The sequence below is a fragment of the Marmota monax genome, unplaced genomic scaffold (genome assembly GCF_021218885.2).
Source record: "Marmota monax isolate L192 unplaced genomic scaffold, Marmota_monax_Labrador192_F-V1.1 WCK01_AAM20220418_F8-fsc00245, whole genome shotgun sequence".
Lineage (NCBI taxonomy): Eukaryota > Metazoa > Chordata > Mammalia > Rodentia > Sciuridae > Marmota > Marmota monax.
The window spans coordinates 1-15,402 of record NW_026693895.1 but is presented as its reverse complement, the minus strand read 5'-3'; the positions used below and the strand labels follow the sequence as shown (position 1 = coordinate 15,402).

The 15,402-nt window shown below is 51.5% G+C and overlaps 1 protein-coding gene across 13 annotated transcripts; it reads left to right on the top strand.

Annotated features, from left to right (window-relative positions):
- Positions 1-474: 474 nt before the first annotated feature.
- Positions 475-14,715, top strand: LOC124105622 (ral guanine nucleotide dissociation stimulator). 13 transcript variants are annotated; one of them, XM_046462840.2, is made up of 10 exons: positions 475-2,388; positions 2,675-2,862; positions 4,347-4,555; positions 4,792-4,997; positions 6,098-6,212; positions 7,555-7,670; positions 7,823-8,053; positions 11,194-11,310; positions 12,304-12,418; positions 14,343-14,715. In XM_046462840.2, the coding sequence occupies exons 1-10, from the start codon at positions 2,221-2,223 to the stop codon at positions 14,546-14,548; spliced, it is 1,671 nt and encodes a 556-aa protein (XP_046318796.1). In that variant the 5' UTR covers positions 475-2,220; the 3' UTR covers positions 14,549-14,715. The 13 variants fall into 13 exon arrangements, 10 of the variants coding, with proteins under 10 accessions (XP_046318796.1, XP_046318797.1, XP_046318799.1 ...); XM_046462841.2 differs by having other exon boundaries at positions 1,201-1,508; XM_046462843.2 differs by having other exon boundaries at positions 1,203-2,451; positions 12,342-12,418; positions 14,343-14,480.
- Positions 14,716-15,402: the final 687 nt, after the last annotated feature.

Here is a 15,402-nt window from a genome sequence, read left to right as displayed (position 1 = left end):
CTCTGAAGGTGAAAGGCAAGCCCACCCACTGGTCAGTGGTGTTCTAGAGTCTTCTATTTTGGGGACATGTCTCTCTCTCTCTCTCTCTCTCTCTCTCTCTCTCTCTCTCTCTCTCTCTCTCTCTCTCTCTTGGTACTAGGGATTGAACCCAGGGGCACTTAACCACTGAGCATCTTAGAGACTGTCCTTTATGGAGCCTAATGATCCTCATCGGGGAATGAGGCCAGGGTCCTAACTGTGGTTAGTGTGAGGACACCGTGGGTTCAGCAGAGGGAAAGAAGGACAAGGGAAACTCAGAAGTCCCTTCATGGCCCCTGGAGTTAGAGGACTTACCCCTTTGCACCTGGGATCAGGAGACCTCATTTCCTTGAGGACACGCAGACTCAGGGGTAGGTCTTGAGTGTGGGGTCCTTACTGGGGTCCAGGGCTGTTGTTAGCCACCAGCAATGACAGTGCTCTCCATACTCAGTGGAGCCATTTTTGCCAGGAAAGAGAGCCCGTGGTCACGCCTTGTCCAAAGCATCCCACGCCAGGGGCTCCCATCCCTAGCACTCCTGTCCTGAAAGGAAGCCCCTCAGAGGCAAGGTGGGTCCAACCACCTCCCATGTGTTCACTCATCACCGTGTTCCAGCAGTCACCCCAGTTAACAGTCCTGATGGGACTGGATGTGGCTCAGAATGTCACCCTCATGAGCTCTACCCTGCTCCAGCTGCAGTTCTGCAGTGGGAGAAACACAAAACCTCAAAACACATGCACAGGAATGAAAAGAGCAAGAGCCAGAGCCCAGACAGGCCAGGTGTGGCAAGGACAGCTGGAGTGCCTAGGTTGGGACTCAGAATTATGTCAGTGGGGTGGCATTGCTGCTGGCACCAGCATGATAACAGAGAGCCAGGCCTGCTCATTTTGGGGAGCAGTGTGTTGGGGAAGGCAGCAGAAATTGAGAGGCAGGATTGAGTTTGGCCCTAGGAGGAGGTTGGGTAAAAGGCCAGTGTGGGTTGGAGGGCCTGGGCAGATAGAGAGAGGCCAGGGCACACCCCAAAGCCTGGAGACTGCACTTGATGTCCAGGGTTGTGAGACACCACCTCCCCTCTTACTCACAACTGAGAGCAAGAGGCATTGATCAGTTCAGTTTGTGTGCGGCTGCATCCAAGGTGGCTCGGCTAGGCACCTCTGTTTCCTTGACTCAGGAGGCTGGGAGTCCAGGCTCCACTGAGGCTCGGCTGGGAGGATCAGAGTCTGAGTTCATGCCTGTGTTCCTGGTAGGATCCATGTTGGCTAGCCTCAGTGTTTTTGTAATGAGAGGATGGGTGACTGTCATGTCTTTATCACAGGACACACTTGCTAAATGGATTTGTTTGCTCTGAGGAGGAAAGAGAGAGAGGGAAGTGGTGCTGGAGACAGGGATGCAGACAGGGGTCATGGACTTGGCATAACTCAGTCTTGGAGATGACATCCCATCACCTATACCCACTTCAATTCCCATGAATCCAGAGGCTGAGCCCCTTGAGGTGAGGGGTGAACTGGTTCTGGCAGCAGGATGCTGTGGTACCTCGGAGTCTCTGTGAGACCCCAACACTCGACGCACTTGGGCCCTTTGGAATTCTTAGGAGAAGCCTTGGGAAGTTGTAGGGCAGAGGGGAGCAGCCTCTGCATCTCAGTCGCCTCCAACTTGCCATGGTGCAGAGTGGGAACTGCAGCCAGGATGGGACGGACGTTGGCCACGTCCCTGTGTGGGACACAGGCCTGATTGAGTTGGGGTGCATTCTTTGTCTCTCCGCTTCTTGTGATTGTCCCATCTCTACGTTTGTGCTTTAGCCACCTGTGAGTCCCATCTCTGGTTTCAGAGAGCATAGAGGCTGTTATGGGCCAATAGACACAATAACCCTAGAGATTAGATGCTACCCTGCTTTCCAGAAAAGACTGGGCACGCCATGAGTTGCACAAGGATGAGACCAGGGTCCAAAAGCTGCTGAGAGGGAAGGACTGGTTGTGAATGCATTTTTGAAGGCTCCAAGCTGGAACTCTAGTGGCACCAAGCAGGGCAGATGCTGGTGGGGGTATTTGGGTAGTTGTTGGTGAACACATGCGCACCTTATATGGGTAGGCATGGAGGAGAAATCAGCAGCCCATAGGGCTTTTGAAAGTGGTCTTATGTGAAAAGAGGCTCAGGTATGGGCACAGGAAATGACATCATCGCCTTGACAATGGATCAAACAGAACATGGAACCCTGGTATCCAGGCACCCACTTCACTGACCAAGCCATCCGAGCTCATTTGGTTGGAGACACTGAAGTGAGAAGGATGTTCTCCTGTGGTTGCAAACAATGCCGAACCTCAGGCTCCCAGGAATCTCAGGGGGGCCCACCAGCCCTTTTGTGGATACACTGGGTGAGGCTTCATCTTAGATGCCAGAGCCTCTGGCGATTGTCGCAGAGGAGCTCAAGAGTAACAGTGAGTAGCACAGGGCAGGGGAGCCCAGCAGGCCCTCTATTCTGATCCCTGATGAATGGCCCAGGACTCCTATTCTGACTGCGTGTGTGTGTGTGTGTGTGTGTGTGTGTTTGTACTGATGGGAACTGTCCCATTGTGCTTTGACTCTAGTGTATTGGCACAAGGCATTTTTCTGTTTGTCACCATTTCCATTTTGAACCCACCATTCTTGGTCCCAACCCAGGGTGAAAATGATCAGAACACGGAGGAGCCCTTCAGGGTACAGAGCCTTGAATCTTCCAGGCAGGACCAGCTTAGGAATGAGCTCCTGCCTGACATTTGTGGGAGGAACCTACATTTCCGCAGCAACATGGGGTTAATCTCCTGGGATTTCATCCCCACCCAGCAGGTGCTGGATCTCTTGTTCCCAAGGTAAGCACCAGACCACGAAGCCCAAGTGTGTAGCCCCCTCATGCCTGGGTCTTGGGGCTGCCATGTACCTCTCAGGGACCCAAAGGTTTGTGATACCTAGTGAGATAGAGGACCAGGCTCATAGTGGAATGTCAGCCCCGAGTGGGACGAGTCCTGGAGGTGCCTGCCACAGCCTTGCAAGGGGAGTGAACTCCCCCCTCTCAGGCAGAGAAACCATCCTGACTCCAGCTGATCCACAGAGGTCCGTGGAGCAGTCCCCACACACTGGGCACCACAGCTCAAAGGTATGCGCTGAGCTCATTCCCAGGTGGACTCAGTGAGGCCAGGTGGTCTTTCTGGTGTGATGTTGGCTTCGTGAAGAAAGTAGATCTGTGCCAGAGGCGTCTCAAAACTCGGGCCTTGGGCAAAGCACTTTTGGGTTAATAAAGACATGTTAGTTTCCATAGTGGGCCAGAGCTTCCTAGCTGGGACATAGCTGGACGGGGGCTTTGGAGATGGCAGCTCCCACAACCAGAGAGATATGTGGGAATCAGCAATTTGGGCTCATTCACTGATGAACAAGGAGAAAGCACCCACTGTGTGAAGACACGTTTCCAGTCACGTTTCATAATTCAGTGAAAAATGGGGTGCAAATGACTGCCATTGTGTCCCTTTTCATGGGGGTCAGCCTGAAACCGCAGGTGCCATGAGTACATATCCTACATGTGACAGCATCCCTGACTCCATGAGGCATAACTGCACGTTGTCCTCTTCAGTGAACATGGTGGACCCTGGACCAACTTCAACATGGAATGGGCTTGGGGTCAAGAGGGTGGGCTCCTGTTTCCAGAATAAGGACTTGCAAGGTGATTTGACTTGGGAAGGCTGAGGAAAGACTGTTCTCCCCAATTCTGTTTCCTGCATGCAGTGTAAGGTCCGGGGCTTCAGCAGTAGGAGGGGTAAGGCAGGGAGTTGTAGGTAGTCATGGTCCTCTGGGGAAGGCCCTGGGACGATGGATCCCCCCACACTACACCTCCCAGTCCTCCCCCAGGGCCACAGAGATGTGGTCTGCACTCATGGGAAAAGAGAGGTCCGTTGCTGCTCAGGGGGACTCAGTGAGTGCTCACAGAGAATGAGGTAGCATTGCAGCCCACGCCAGGGGAGGAGGTGTCTCTGGAGCCCTGAGAAGAGTGGGCAGGAGGACAGACACTCCTGGAAGGTGCATTCCAGGTTGGAGAGCACGTAGCCAAGAGGAAGAAGAGTGTCAGGCCTTCCCAGAGGAGGGGAGAGCTGGTCATACCATGGATCTAACGCTCCTTCGTTGAAGGTTGTTTGCCTCGCGACCTGTCCTGTCCCTGCCTGTACAGCCACTGTGACTTGTCTGAGGTTGACTGGTGTGTTCAGAACCAGGGAAGGTTCAGGAGTGTAGCGTCAGAGGTTTGCTCTGGAGGCCGTGGTGAAGGCAAGGCCAGGGTTTTGCTGACTCCCCTCCTGCCTCCCCACAGTGCCTCACCTTCCTTCCCGGGGACCTGGGTGAACTTCTACACCGAGGCTTCCCATCAGCCTCCAGGCTCTCTGAGTCTGCAGCTACTACTGCAATCCATGTGGCTCCTTCTGGGTGGCTTGAACCTGGAGCACGAAGCCCACCACCTGCTGGCCCAGACTGAAGATGGCAAATCAAGCCAGGCAGAGCCTGAGAGCCAGGCGGACTGGGGTGAGTACCCAAGGGTATATGAGGAAAGGTCCGACTGTTGTCCCACTGCGGGGAGTGTGTATGCCTGGTGTTGGGCTGGAAATGAGGATAAGCCTTTGTCCACTCAGGAAGTGACCCCAGTCTGCAAAGAGGTCCTGTGTGGGCTAAGGGCCTGAGTTCTTCCTGGCAGCAGGGGTATTGTCTGTCTGTGCGAAGGTCAGGGCAAGGCAGTCATGTTGGCATCGTTTCTCCTCTAGCTACAAGCTCAGTTCCTGTCACGGCTCCTAAGCCAACCCCAGAGCCAGAGCCTTCTCCCTGGGAAGGGGCAGAGCCGGAGTCCAGGACATCAGGGGTCTCCACTAGGAGCTCCTCACGGCCCCAGTACAACAAGCGGGTGGGAGGCAGCTGCCTCATTCACGTCTACCTGGAAAACGAAAGGACAACAAAGTATAAGAGCATCCTGGTGAGTCTTCGAGCAGGGGAGTCTCCTGGGAGCCCACACTGGGGAAGACCGAGTCCACAGCAAACACCTTGGACTAGGCCTGTCTTCTTGAATTGGAGCTTCTGAAAGGTCAGGAAGGAGAGCAGAAAATGAGGAAGAGAGAGTTCGGTGTTAAGAGCTTGACCTGAGAGGCGGGGAGCAGCAGCATGCCAGGTCTGGGTGGGAGTGGGCCTGCGTGTTTTGGGGTGTGCAGGCCAGAAGTGCAGGAGCGAGTGCTGGGTTCAGAGGAGGTCAGAGAACTATCGAGGGTACAGGCCGTCCTCTACCGACCTTGGTATTGAGGAGGAGTATATTGAACAGTGGAGGTTGAAGCAGAGGAGTTGGCAGTCATCTTCTTGTGTGTGGGAGGGGATACGTTGCTGGTTGAAGGGAAGGGAGCCATTGTGGGATGATTAGGGTGGGTAGGTGTGGGTCACAGACAACTGGGGGCCTTGGAGGGGTCCATTAGTGTCCTAGTTTGCATGTATGTGAATAGAGAGTTAGCGGCTCTCTCTGCAGAATTTTGCTGGGTGTGGAGTATCCATCATGAGACTCTGGTGTCCAGCTGCAGGGGAGTCATGTTGAACCACCTCACCTGCTGGGTCCATACCTCCTGACACCCCAGCAAGCACTGACACTCTTGAGGCCAGCAGCTTCCATGCCTATCATTAAAGAGTCCTGAGTGTGTGTTGTGCCCTGGCTGTCAGGACCAAAGCACCTAGGGATTGTTCCTGATCTGCACACAAATGCTGCTGCATCCCAGACCAGAGCAGGGATATGGAAGCTCACTGGACCCTACCTCCCATCTTGATGGGACTAGAGTGTGTCTGTGCAAAACCTGTTTGGTCCTTGTTCCCTTCTCCCTGTAGGGCATAGCAGGTTCAAGCAAACTCTTGTACCAAGATTGGGCTAGAAGCAGATAGGAAGACCCCACATGATCACATGAAGGCCTCAGGTAGCAGGGTAACAAGATGGTGCCCTTGTGTTGAGAGCTCAGTTGTCTCTGATTGTCCTTGAGCACTGTCCTCTGGGTAGCTACTCCCAAATTCCCTCTCTGATGCGCTTTCTCCAACCCTGCTCAGGTGACCTGCCAGGACAGGGTTCCAGTCATTATCCGCAGGGCCCTAGATGCACACTTGCTCCAGCAGGAGGATCCAGAAAACTTTGAGCTTCTGCAAATTGTCTCGAACCATCAGAGTAAGTGGAACAATCAGAGGGTAGGGAGCAGTGAGTCACAGTGGGCTCAGGATAACTGGGAGCCAAAACACAGTGTGCTTTGGCCCAATGCCCAGGAAGAGTATGGTGGGACTTGTGCGCGAAACAAAGTGTAATGATGGGGCATAAATCTGCAGGTTCTTCATGTTCCCCAGGGGCTGTGGACCTGCCTACCATGTGTTCTTTCCTTGATCTGAGGAGGCATTGCAAAGCTATTATCCATGAGGGGCCAAGAAGAGAGGCTCCTTTGTCTTGTGTCACAGAAGACAGACAACCACAGGGTGCCTACTTTGGCAGCCTTTCCTGACTGAGATGAGTACATGAGAAAAGCAGTTCAATGAAGAATCATTTCTGGCTTCCAATCTTTCTATTCATTGCAAACTGAGTCCACTTAGGACCAGAGGCCATTTCTAGAGAGAAGTGTGTGGTAGAATAGAACCCTTCACAGCTTGTAAACTCTTCTTGGAGAGAGAGAGAGAGAGAGAGAGAGAGAGAGAGAGAGAGAGAGAGAGAGAGAGAGAGAGAGAGAAAGAAGAAGAAGAAGGAGGAGGAGGAGGAGGAGGAGGAGGAGGAAGAGGAAGAAGAGGAGGAGGAGAAGGAGGAATAGAAAAATGAAATGAAAATGAGTTGAAGGAGGAGACAATGAACAAGAAGGTCAAGATGACTATAAGAAGAAGCATGAGGAGAAAATGAAGAAGGACAAGAACAAGAAGGAGAAACACAAGCCAAACAACTAATATAACAATAAATCGATTAAAACTGTGAATGAGAATTATACTGATGAGGAGGAAATGCAGAAGTGGGGAACTCAAGAGAAACATATTTCTCTGTATGGCACAGCCCTGCTGTGGACATCCTCCACCCACGCCCAACACACCTCCAATCCATACCCCTCAAATTAGCATAGCCCTGTATGAGTGGATGAATCCACTGGCAAGGTGGAGGCACCCACCTTCAAGTGCTTTTCCCCAAACCCACCTGTGATCATTGCTGCAGTGGGGAGAAAACCTTCAACACATGAGTCTTTGGGGGCCAATCCAGATGCAAAGTCTAGCTGTTTCTCTTTGGCAGGTTAACGTGAACTGAGAGGTTCTGGGGTGCAAGGGGCTATTTCCTTGAAAGGTGTTCCTGTAGTGGACCTCCTGTGCACAGAGGGTCCTCAGGGAGGAATCAGTGGGGAGTCTTTGGTGGAACAGTAGCTGGATTTGCGGGCTCTCAGGTCTGTGTGTGAGATCTGAGCTGGCAGAGGCTCTCAGTTGTGGGGGATGTTGGGTAGTGTCTTCCTTGAGTGTCACCTACCATGCCTCTGCCCCTGCCTCTCCAGAGCTGAGGATCCCTGCTGATGGGAACGTATATCACGCCCTGGATGGCAGAGTGGATTATAACTTTCTTCTTCGGGAAACAGCTGCCAGCAAGTGGTCCAAGGTCAAGCCAAAGGAGGTAAACAGCCACCTTCTTCAGTCTTTACTCCTGGTGCCAAGGTGACAAGAACCTCAGGTTCTGGATGGATGTTGTAGAACGCCCATAGAGCCAACTGCCAGGCTGGGTGGGGTGCAGGTGCTGGGCTTTGCTGATGTTGTCATCCCCCACAGTTCTTGGAGCCTTCTATGGCAGTGGCATCCGGGATCCCAGCAGCTGTGAGCAGCAGCTCTGCAGTGGCTGCAGGACCATTGCCCCAGGCCACCCAAAGCAATGAGTGCTGCATGAGAAAAGTCACCAGTAGCAGCTCCTCACTGTTTCACTCCAGCGAGCAGGTGGAAGACAGCCGCGTGGTTCACGTCCTCCTAGAGGGACAGAGCCCGAGGGAGACAAAGCGCATCCTGGTAAGCCCGACAGCAGGGCTGCCTCCTGGGTGTCCCCACAGTGGAAGGCAGGAGACACAGCCAACCCCGGGGCAGTCAGGACCAAAATTTTCAGTGTATCTCCCCCTTCCACCCACAAAGGCAGCCTGCATCCCAGAGCACACTTGGCACGCAGGTCCCTGGCCCATTGCTCTCATCTCAGTGAGATGAGAGTGTGTCTGTGCATAGGCAGTTTGGTCCTTTGACCTGAGTGGAATGTGACTCCCCAGGGGGAGGGGAGATGGCAGGTACAGGCGGACATTTGTACCAAGATTGTTCTAGTAGCACGTTGCAAGAACCCAGGGGGTATATGGAGGCCACACTCAGGTAGCAGGATAACAAGATTGTGCCCTTGTATATATAGCTGAGATTTCTCCTGAATGTTTGACCAGAATCTTATGGGTAGCTCCTCCAAAACCCATTCTCTGATGACATTTGTCCCACCCTGATCCAGGTGACCTGTCAGGAGAGGGTGACGAGCCTCATCCGCAGGGCCTAGGACCAAAATTTGTTGCAGCATGAGGATGTGGACAACTTTGAGCTGCTGAGAATGATGTCTCTGCATGAGAGTAATTAGGACAATCAGACAGTGGGGAGAAATGATCCACAGTGGGCTCAGGGTAACTCACAGCCAAGAGAAAGTGGGCGTTGGCCCCAAAATAGCCAGAGTGTGGTGGGCCTGGTGCAGGAAACCAACTGCAATGATGGGCGTGTCCAATGTGGAGGTGCTCAATGAGGCCCCAGGGGGCTGCTGGACCTCCCTACATGTGTTCTCCCCTGGACCTGGTCTGGCAATGCAAAGCTAATATCAATGAGGGGCAAGGAAGAGAGAGGCTCAATTGATCATCAGTTTGGTTTATGGCTCACTGATAAGGATGCCTTCAAATGAAGAGGAGGAGAACATGGGTCCTGATTGGATCAGCATTGCTATGGACGGAAGCAGCACAGGTCCCAATCCATAGCCAGGATATGAGAAGTCCTGCCTACTCACAAGAATGTCAGGATTGCAGCAACTGGGAACAGAACTCAGTGAAGAGGAAGTCAAGGCCAGGGGACACCTGTTTGGGTTCATTTTGGAAGAATTCCAAGTCCTCTGTGCCTGGGTTACCATCTCCTGAAGATATCAGAATGGCCAGGTTATTATTCGTTCCAGCAACTAAGAAGGGCATCTGAAGAACATAGGCCACAATGCTGAGCTGTCCACAATGCAGTGCTCTTTCCTTTCTTGTGAGCCAGACACTCCTAGCCTCCACCATCCCAGCCTGTCCACAATAGAACCCACCATCTGTCGGGCATGTAAGTGAGTTTTCTCATTTTCAAACACCACCTCATTTGGGTTGGCTCTGTCTTACACATGAGGAAGACTGCGGTGCAAGGAGCTAGCAAGGGGGCAGTGTCTGTGAATCTCAGGGACTTGGGAGGCTGCGCAGGAGGATGGGGATTTCCTAACAGCCTCAGAAACTTAGGGAGACCCTGTACCCAAGTCAAAAGGCCTGGGAATGGTCTCAGTGCTTAAGTGCCTCTGGTTTTATCCCTGGTACAAAAATAAGCCAGTCAATAAGGAATTACCCAGCTGAGATTCTACGAAGGTCATTTCAGAAACACACTTTCAACCCAAGCATCAGTTGAGAGCAGCTCCAGACCAGGGGAGGTTTGTGTGTAACAGACATCAAAAGTGAGGACTACCGGGGGCCTGGAACCCACTAGGTGTGATGGCATCTATGCCTTATGGCAAGAGGGTGGCAGTGATGCTGGCCCTCTCCTAGATCTTGAAAACCTTGTTTTCATTGGGGAAGCTTTTTGGAGGGGGAATCTATTTTAGCAATCCTGGTCCAAATGAGGTGTTGACTACCACAGGTAGAAGCCTATCCAGAATGCGGTGTCTGTTATTCAGTCTTTCCTGACTGTGACAATGACAAAGAAAGGAAGTCACTTTTCTTTGGTCTTGGTTTCACTCCCGACCATTGATTGAGAACTGATTTCATCTTGGGGTTCTGAACCGAGGCTGCATCTGGGCAGAAGAGTGTGATAGATTTGAACTCCTCAGAGGACGCCCAACCATTGCCAGAGAAAGAAGGAGGAGGAGGAGGAGGAGGAGAAAGAGGACATTCCTGAATGGGGAGAAGATCACACATTGAAGAGCAGGAGGAAGAAGAAGAAAAGGAAGGAGGTGAAACAGAAGGAAGGGTGGAGGGAGATACACAAGAAGAAGAACAAGAAGGAATCATGTAAGAACAAGAAAAAGACCCAGAAAGAACTACAAGAAGATGCAGGACAGAAAGAAGAGCCAGAAGTAGAACAAGAACCAGAATACAAGCACCAAGCAGACAGCTCATGATGAGAAACAATGGGAAGGAGAGCGAACCTAGAAAACTATAGAGTTCTCCAGGGATCACCCTGCTGAAGTCCTCCCATGTCCATGCCCAACACACCTCTGATGGATACCACCTCCCCTCCGCGTATTCATCCATAAGTGGATTCATCCAAGGATTCCCTGAATGCCCATGTCTGAGCATGGCTGCACTGTGGAGAAAGGCTTAAGCACAGGAGCCTTTGCCAATCCTGATGCAAAGCCTAGCAGTGTCTCTTTGGCAGATCTGACCTGCACTGAAAAGTTCCGGGGCCCAAGGTGCTGTTTCCATTGTCAGGTGCTCTTTTGGTTTAGAATCCTGTACATCATCTTCTCCAGGGAAGAATCATTGAGGGAGTCTTTGGTGGCACTGTAGCTGGATTGGAGGGCTCTCAATTCTGGTGCAGGCCCGCCCTGGTGGAGACTCTCAGGGGTTGGTGGTGTTTTGTGGTATAATCCTTGAGTGCCACCTAGCAATTCTCTCCACTTCTCTCTGCAGAAATCAAGGTCCCTGACCACTCACTCATGTATCTGTCCATGAATCCGCGAATAAAATATCATTTCATAAAAAAAGTGAGGAAACACCCCCAGGTCAAGGGAAAGGAGGTAAACTCCCACCTTATTCAAGCTGTACTTGTGCTGCCATTCCACTTCCACCTGGGGAAATAAGAAGCTTCATCACCTAGACATATGTGCTAGAAGCCCATAGAGCCAACTGACAGGCTGGGTGGCTTTCTGTTTCTGGGCTTAGCTGATGTTCCATCCCCCACAGTTCTCAGAATCAACCTGCAAGTCCTCCAGGCCGCTTTCCCACAAGCTGGTGGGAGACACCTGCTTAATTCGTGTCCACTTAGAAACACAAAGTCCAAAGATGGCCAAGACTGTCCTGGTAAGCCTGGGAGCAGGGGTGTCCCCTGGTGCTTCCACCTGGGTGGGGAACAGACACTGGCCCAAGACCATGGACTACTCATGCCCTCTTGAATTTGGAGCTTCTGGATGATCAGGAGGATAGACGGGAATCAAGAAGGGAGAGGTCAGTGTGAAGGGCCGGAGCTGAGATGAGGGAGAGCAGCAGCTTGTCCACCGCCATGTCTGAGGGAGTCTGTGTGTCGGGTGGAAGCATGCAGTCTGGAAGGGCAGGGGCAGGTATGGGTGACAGATGAGACTAGGACAGGACCTAGGCTGCAGGTTCCCCTGTATGGGATGCTGGCGTCCATGGAGGAGGACAGCAGTATGAGGTTCTGCATGTTCCTTGAACAAGGAGCTGACAGGGTCTGTCTGCAGAGTCGATATGGATGTAGAGCAAGCGCACTAAATGTCCAGGTAACCTGCAGGACAGGAGCCCTCTCCAATGACCACCCTTGCCGGATGAGGTGTCCTCCTACACCCCAGCCAGCACTCAGCCTCTGGAGGCCAGGAGCTCTCGTGGCTATCTTTCAGCACTCCTGTGTGTGGTCATGTTCCTGGGTCTATTTTGGGCCCTGGCAATCCAGACCAAAGCCTCTAGGTTTTGTGCCGGGGCTACCCCAAATGCCGCCTGCATCCTCAGGCAGACCTGGGATCTTGGAGGCCACTGTCCCATTCCTCCCAACTTGTGGGATGAGATTCCATGTGTATACAGGTAGTGGGGTCCTTTCACCTCGAGTGGAGTGCGGCTCCACAAAGAGCAATGGCAGGTCCAGGCAGTCCTATGTACAAGGATTGGCCAGTAGCTTATGGGAAGAGCCCACGCGATGAGCAGGAGGCCAGCCTCAGGTGGTAGGGTCATGGATGTTGCCTTTGTATTTAGAGTTGAGGTGCCTCCATAATGCCTCTGCCCACTGTCCTTGAGTAGTCACTTCAAGGCCCATTTCCTGAAGGCCTGTCTCCCATGCTGCTCCAGGTGACCTGCCATGATAGGGCTCCTGTCGTCATCCGCAGGGCCCTCGAGCTACACTTGCTTACTCAGGAGAAGCCGGAGGAATATGAGCTGGGCCAAATCATCTCTCACCGTCAGAGTAAGTGGGACAATCAGATGGCAGGGAGCAAGGGTCAGGATGTGGACTCAGGTCAACTCTTAGCACCAAAGAGTAGTCTCTGACCCCCAAGAACACTCCAACAGGGTGTGTTGGGGCTCGTGCACAAAGCCAACTGCACTTCTGCAGGTTTAAGGTCTCGAGGTTCTATGGTATACCCCAGTGGCTATTGCGGCCCCCTACCAGGTGCCCTCCTCTGGACATGAACAGGCATCCAAAGCTGACATCATTGAGGAGTGAGGAGGAAAGCCTCTTCCCAGGAGCCGTATGGCTCCGTGGTCTGGGATAGGAGTGGTTTCAGAGGGACATGGGAATGCATGGGCTAAAGATGGAACTGGCACTTTTGTGGACTGAAGCAGTACTATTGAAAGCCTTCTTTGTGACCAGAAAACCACTGCCTGGGCAGAGTAGTGCCAGGATTCTAGCAAGCAGTAACTGGATGAAATTGGAAAGAAAATACAGGCTGGGAGACAGCCTGAATCATCTGTTTTTGGATAAATTCCATGGTCTTCTGCACCTGAGTCCACTTGCCAAGGAGTGATCACCATAGCCAGGTTAAGAACCCTAACTAAAGTCACATGAGGGCTTCCTGAGCACGTCGGCCACAAAGCTCATCTGATAATAATGCCAGAGCTTTTTGGTTGGTTGGTTGGTTGGTTTTTGTGAGCCAAACACCACAGCAGCCATGATCCCAGCCTATGTACGCTGAAGACCACCATCCCTATGAGTTCTAGGATCAATTTTCTCCTATCTTAACGTACTGTTAGGTCAGTAGAGCCTTTGGAAGAGGAAGTCTGTCTGAGGCCTTGGTAGCCTAAGAAATTCATAGCAGAGATCCCCGCATCCAACCCAGAAGGGATGGAGAACAGGCTGTAGGTTAGAGGAGGGTGGCAGGAAACAGGTGTCAGAGGAAGGAGAAGCTGGCTGTTGTATTCCCCCACTCGGGGTCATGGCACCACTGGACCATACACCATGTTGGAGGGAAGCATTCCCTTTGCTGGTCTTTGGAACCATTGTTCTTAGTAGGGCAGCATTTGGGATGTGGCCTCCATTCTCAGAGGCTGGTCCACATGGAGGCGGGCTCCACCAACACAGAAGCATGGCTCTAATGTGGTATCTGTGCTGGTCAGCCTGTCCTCACTGTGGCCATACTTGAGGAAAATAACTCAGAAGAGGAAGCCTAGGCCTTTTCTCCGGGTTTCATAGCTTTCTCTTCGGTTGTGCCCTGAGGGTCTCCATAACGCTCTAGTGTGTGGCAGTGGAGAGCTCCTCAGCCCTTGCCAAACAGGCATAGAATGGGAGAGAGAATGAGGCTGGGAGAGAGGAAGAAGAGGGAAAGACAGAGAGGAGAAGGAGGACCTCTACTTGGAGGTTGAGGATTCAGTGGAGCCAACAGGGCCAAGGTACTATTGCCCAGGGCGCAACCCTGTTTAGGTCTTCCTCCAACCTTACCCAACCTTTCTTCCAGTCCCTCCTACCTCCCAGTAGTATGTTCATCTTGAATGAGAATTTCATGATGACATCAGAGCACTCACCATCGAATGCTTCCCTCCAAAGCCACCTATGAAGATGGCCCATGTGGGGTCTGAATCTTTGGCACAGGAGCCTTTTGTGGGAGATTTCAGATGCAAACCCTAGTGGTGTGCTTTGGCAGATGCAAGAGGACCTGGGATGTTCTGGAGTCCAAAGCCTTTGGTAGGAACAGACATTAGGTCTGTTGAAGTGCTCTGCCTAGTTTTTCCTCAGGGAGGACTGTGGAGGCTGTCTTTGTTGGTATTGGTGCTGAATTGGAGAGCTCTCAAGGGTGTGGCTCAGGTCATTTCTGGCACAGGCTCTCAGATGTTGGGGTGTCCTAGGGAGCACCTCCTGAGTGCCACCTTCTTTTTGTACACCCCTCTCTCCCCAGAGCTGAGGATTCCAGCGCAGGCCAATGTATTTTATGCAAAGAACCCTCACACAGAACCCAACTTTGTGCTGAGGAAAAGGAGCCTCTCCCAAAAGAATGATGAATGGATCCAGCCTCAACCTCCCTCTCGTCCTGCAAAGAAGGCTCCAGCCCTCCTGAGGATGCTTGCAAAACCATTCTACTGCTGTGTGCCTGGGCGGGGCTGAGGCAGCCCGGGAATATTTACATTGATTACTATTTGCTTCAAAGTTTGAACCTATAGTTTGCCATTGTCCTTGACCTTGTTTAGTAAGACAGTTGTTACTCTATCCTGTATTTGCTGTTTCCATTAATATATTATTATTTTAAAATATATATATTTTTTGTTACCTGATCTACTCTGATGATTTGAGTATATTAATGTAGCCGTGATTCCTAAAGGACACATCCAAACCAACAGGAAGGAATGTTTCATTCTATCAGCAAGAACTTTAGTTTTTAGGAGTATGGCAGATGGCATTATCTGAGTCAGTTTTCCAATGGGGGCAATGAAGTATTGGCTATCATGATACAAAAACAAAGACACACAAACACACACTAGAGCACACACACACACACATACACACACACTAGAGCATACACACACACACACACTAGAGCACACACACTCACTGAGAGATAGATAGACAGATGGAGTTGGTCTCTCCTGAAATACTTTGGAGACGTGGTTCTGATTTCTCCCATTTTAGAGTATTTTCAATTGCATAAGGTGTCCTGCAAATGAATCCCATGTCTGAAGAAGACATGCATGTGTACTTCACATGCCACTTTTCACATAACCAGAAGGTCATGTCATGTAATATTTTTCTTGCAGCTGTGTTTTGACTGTGAACCATCCCATGAGGTCAGCTGTAGAATTTTCCACTGGTAGCATCACAATGGGGAACCACTCTTTGGATTTGGGGATATTTCTGATTTTCTTGATTCAGATTGCAATGATTGAGATATATATATATGGTTTTTGATCAAAATTGTGCATTTGATGATAATGAATGCCATGCATCTAGGAATCTGTAGACTC

Bases quoted from the DNA above. Each gene is read 5' to 3' on its own strand.
- LOC124105622 (XM_046462838.2), top strand. From the start codon at position 2,221: ATGGAACCCTGGTATCCAGGCACCCACTTCACTGACCAAGCCATCCGA. The intron at 2,863-4,346 runs GTAAGCACCAGA...GCCTCCCCACAG, and splicing joins CTGGATCTCTTGTTCCCAAG to TGCCTCACCTTCCTTCCCGG. The intron at 6,213-7,554 runs GTAAGTGGAACA...CTGCCTCTCCAG, and splicing joins AATTGTCTCGAACCATCAGA to AGCTGAGGATCCCTGCTGAT.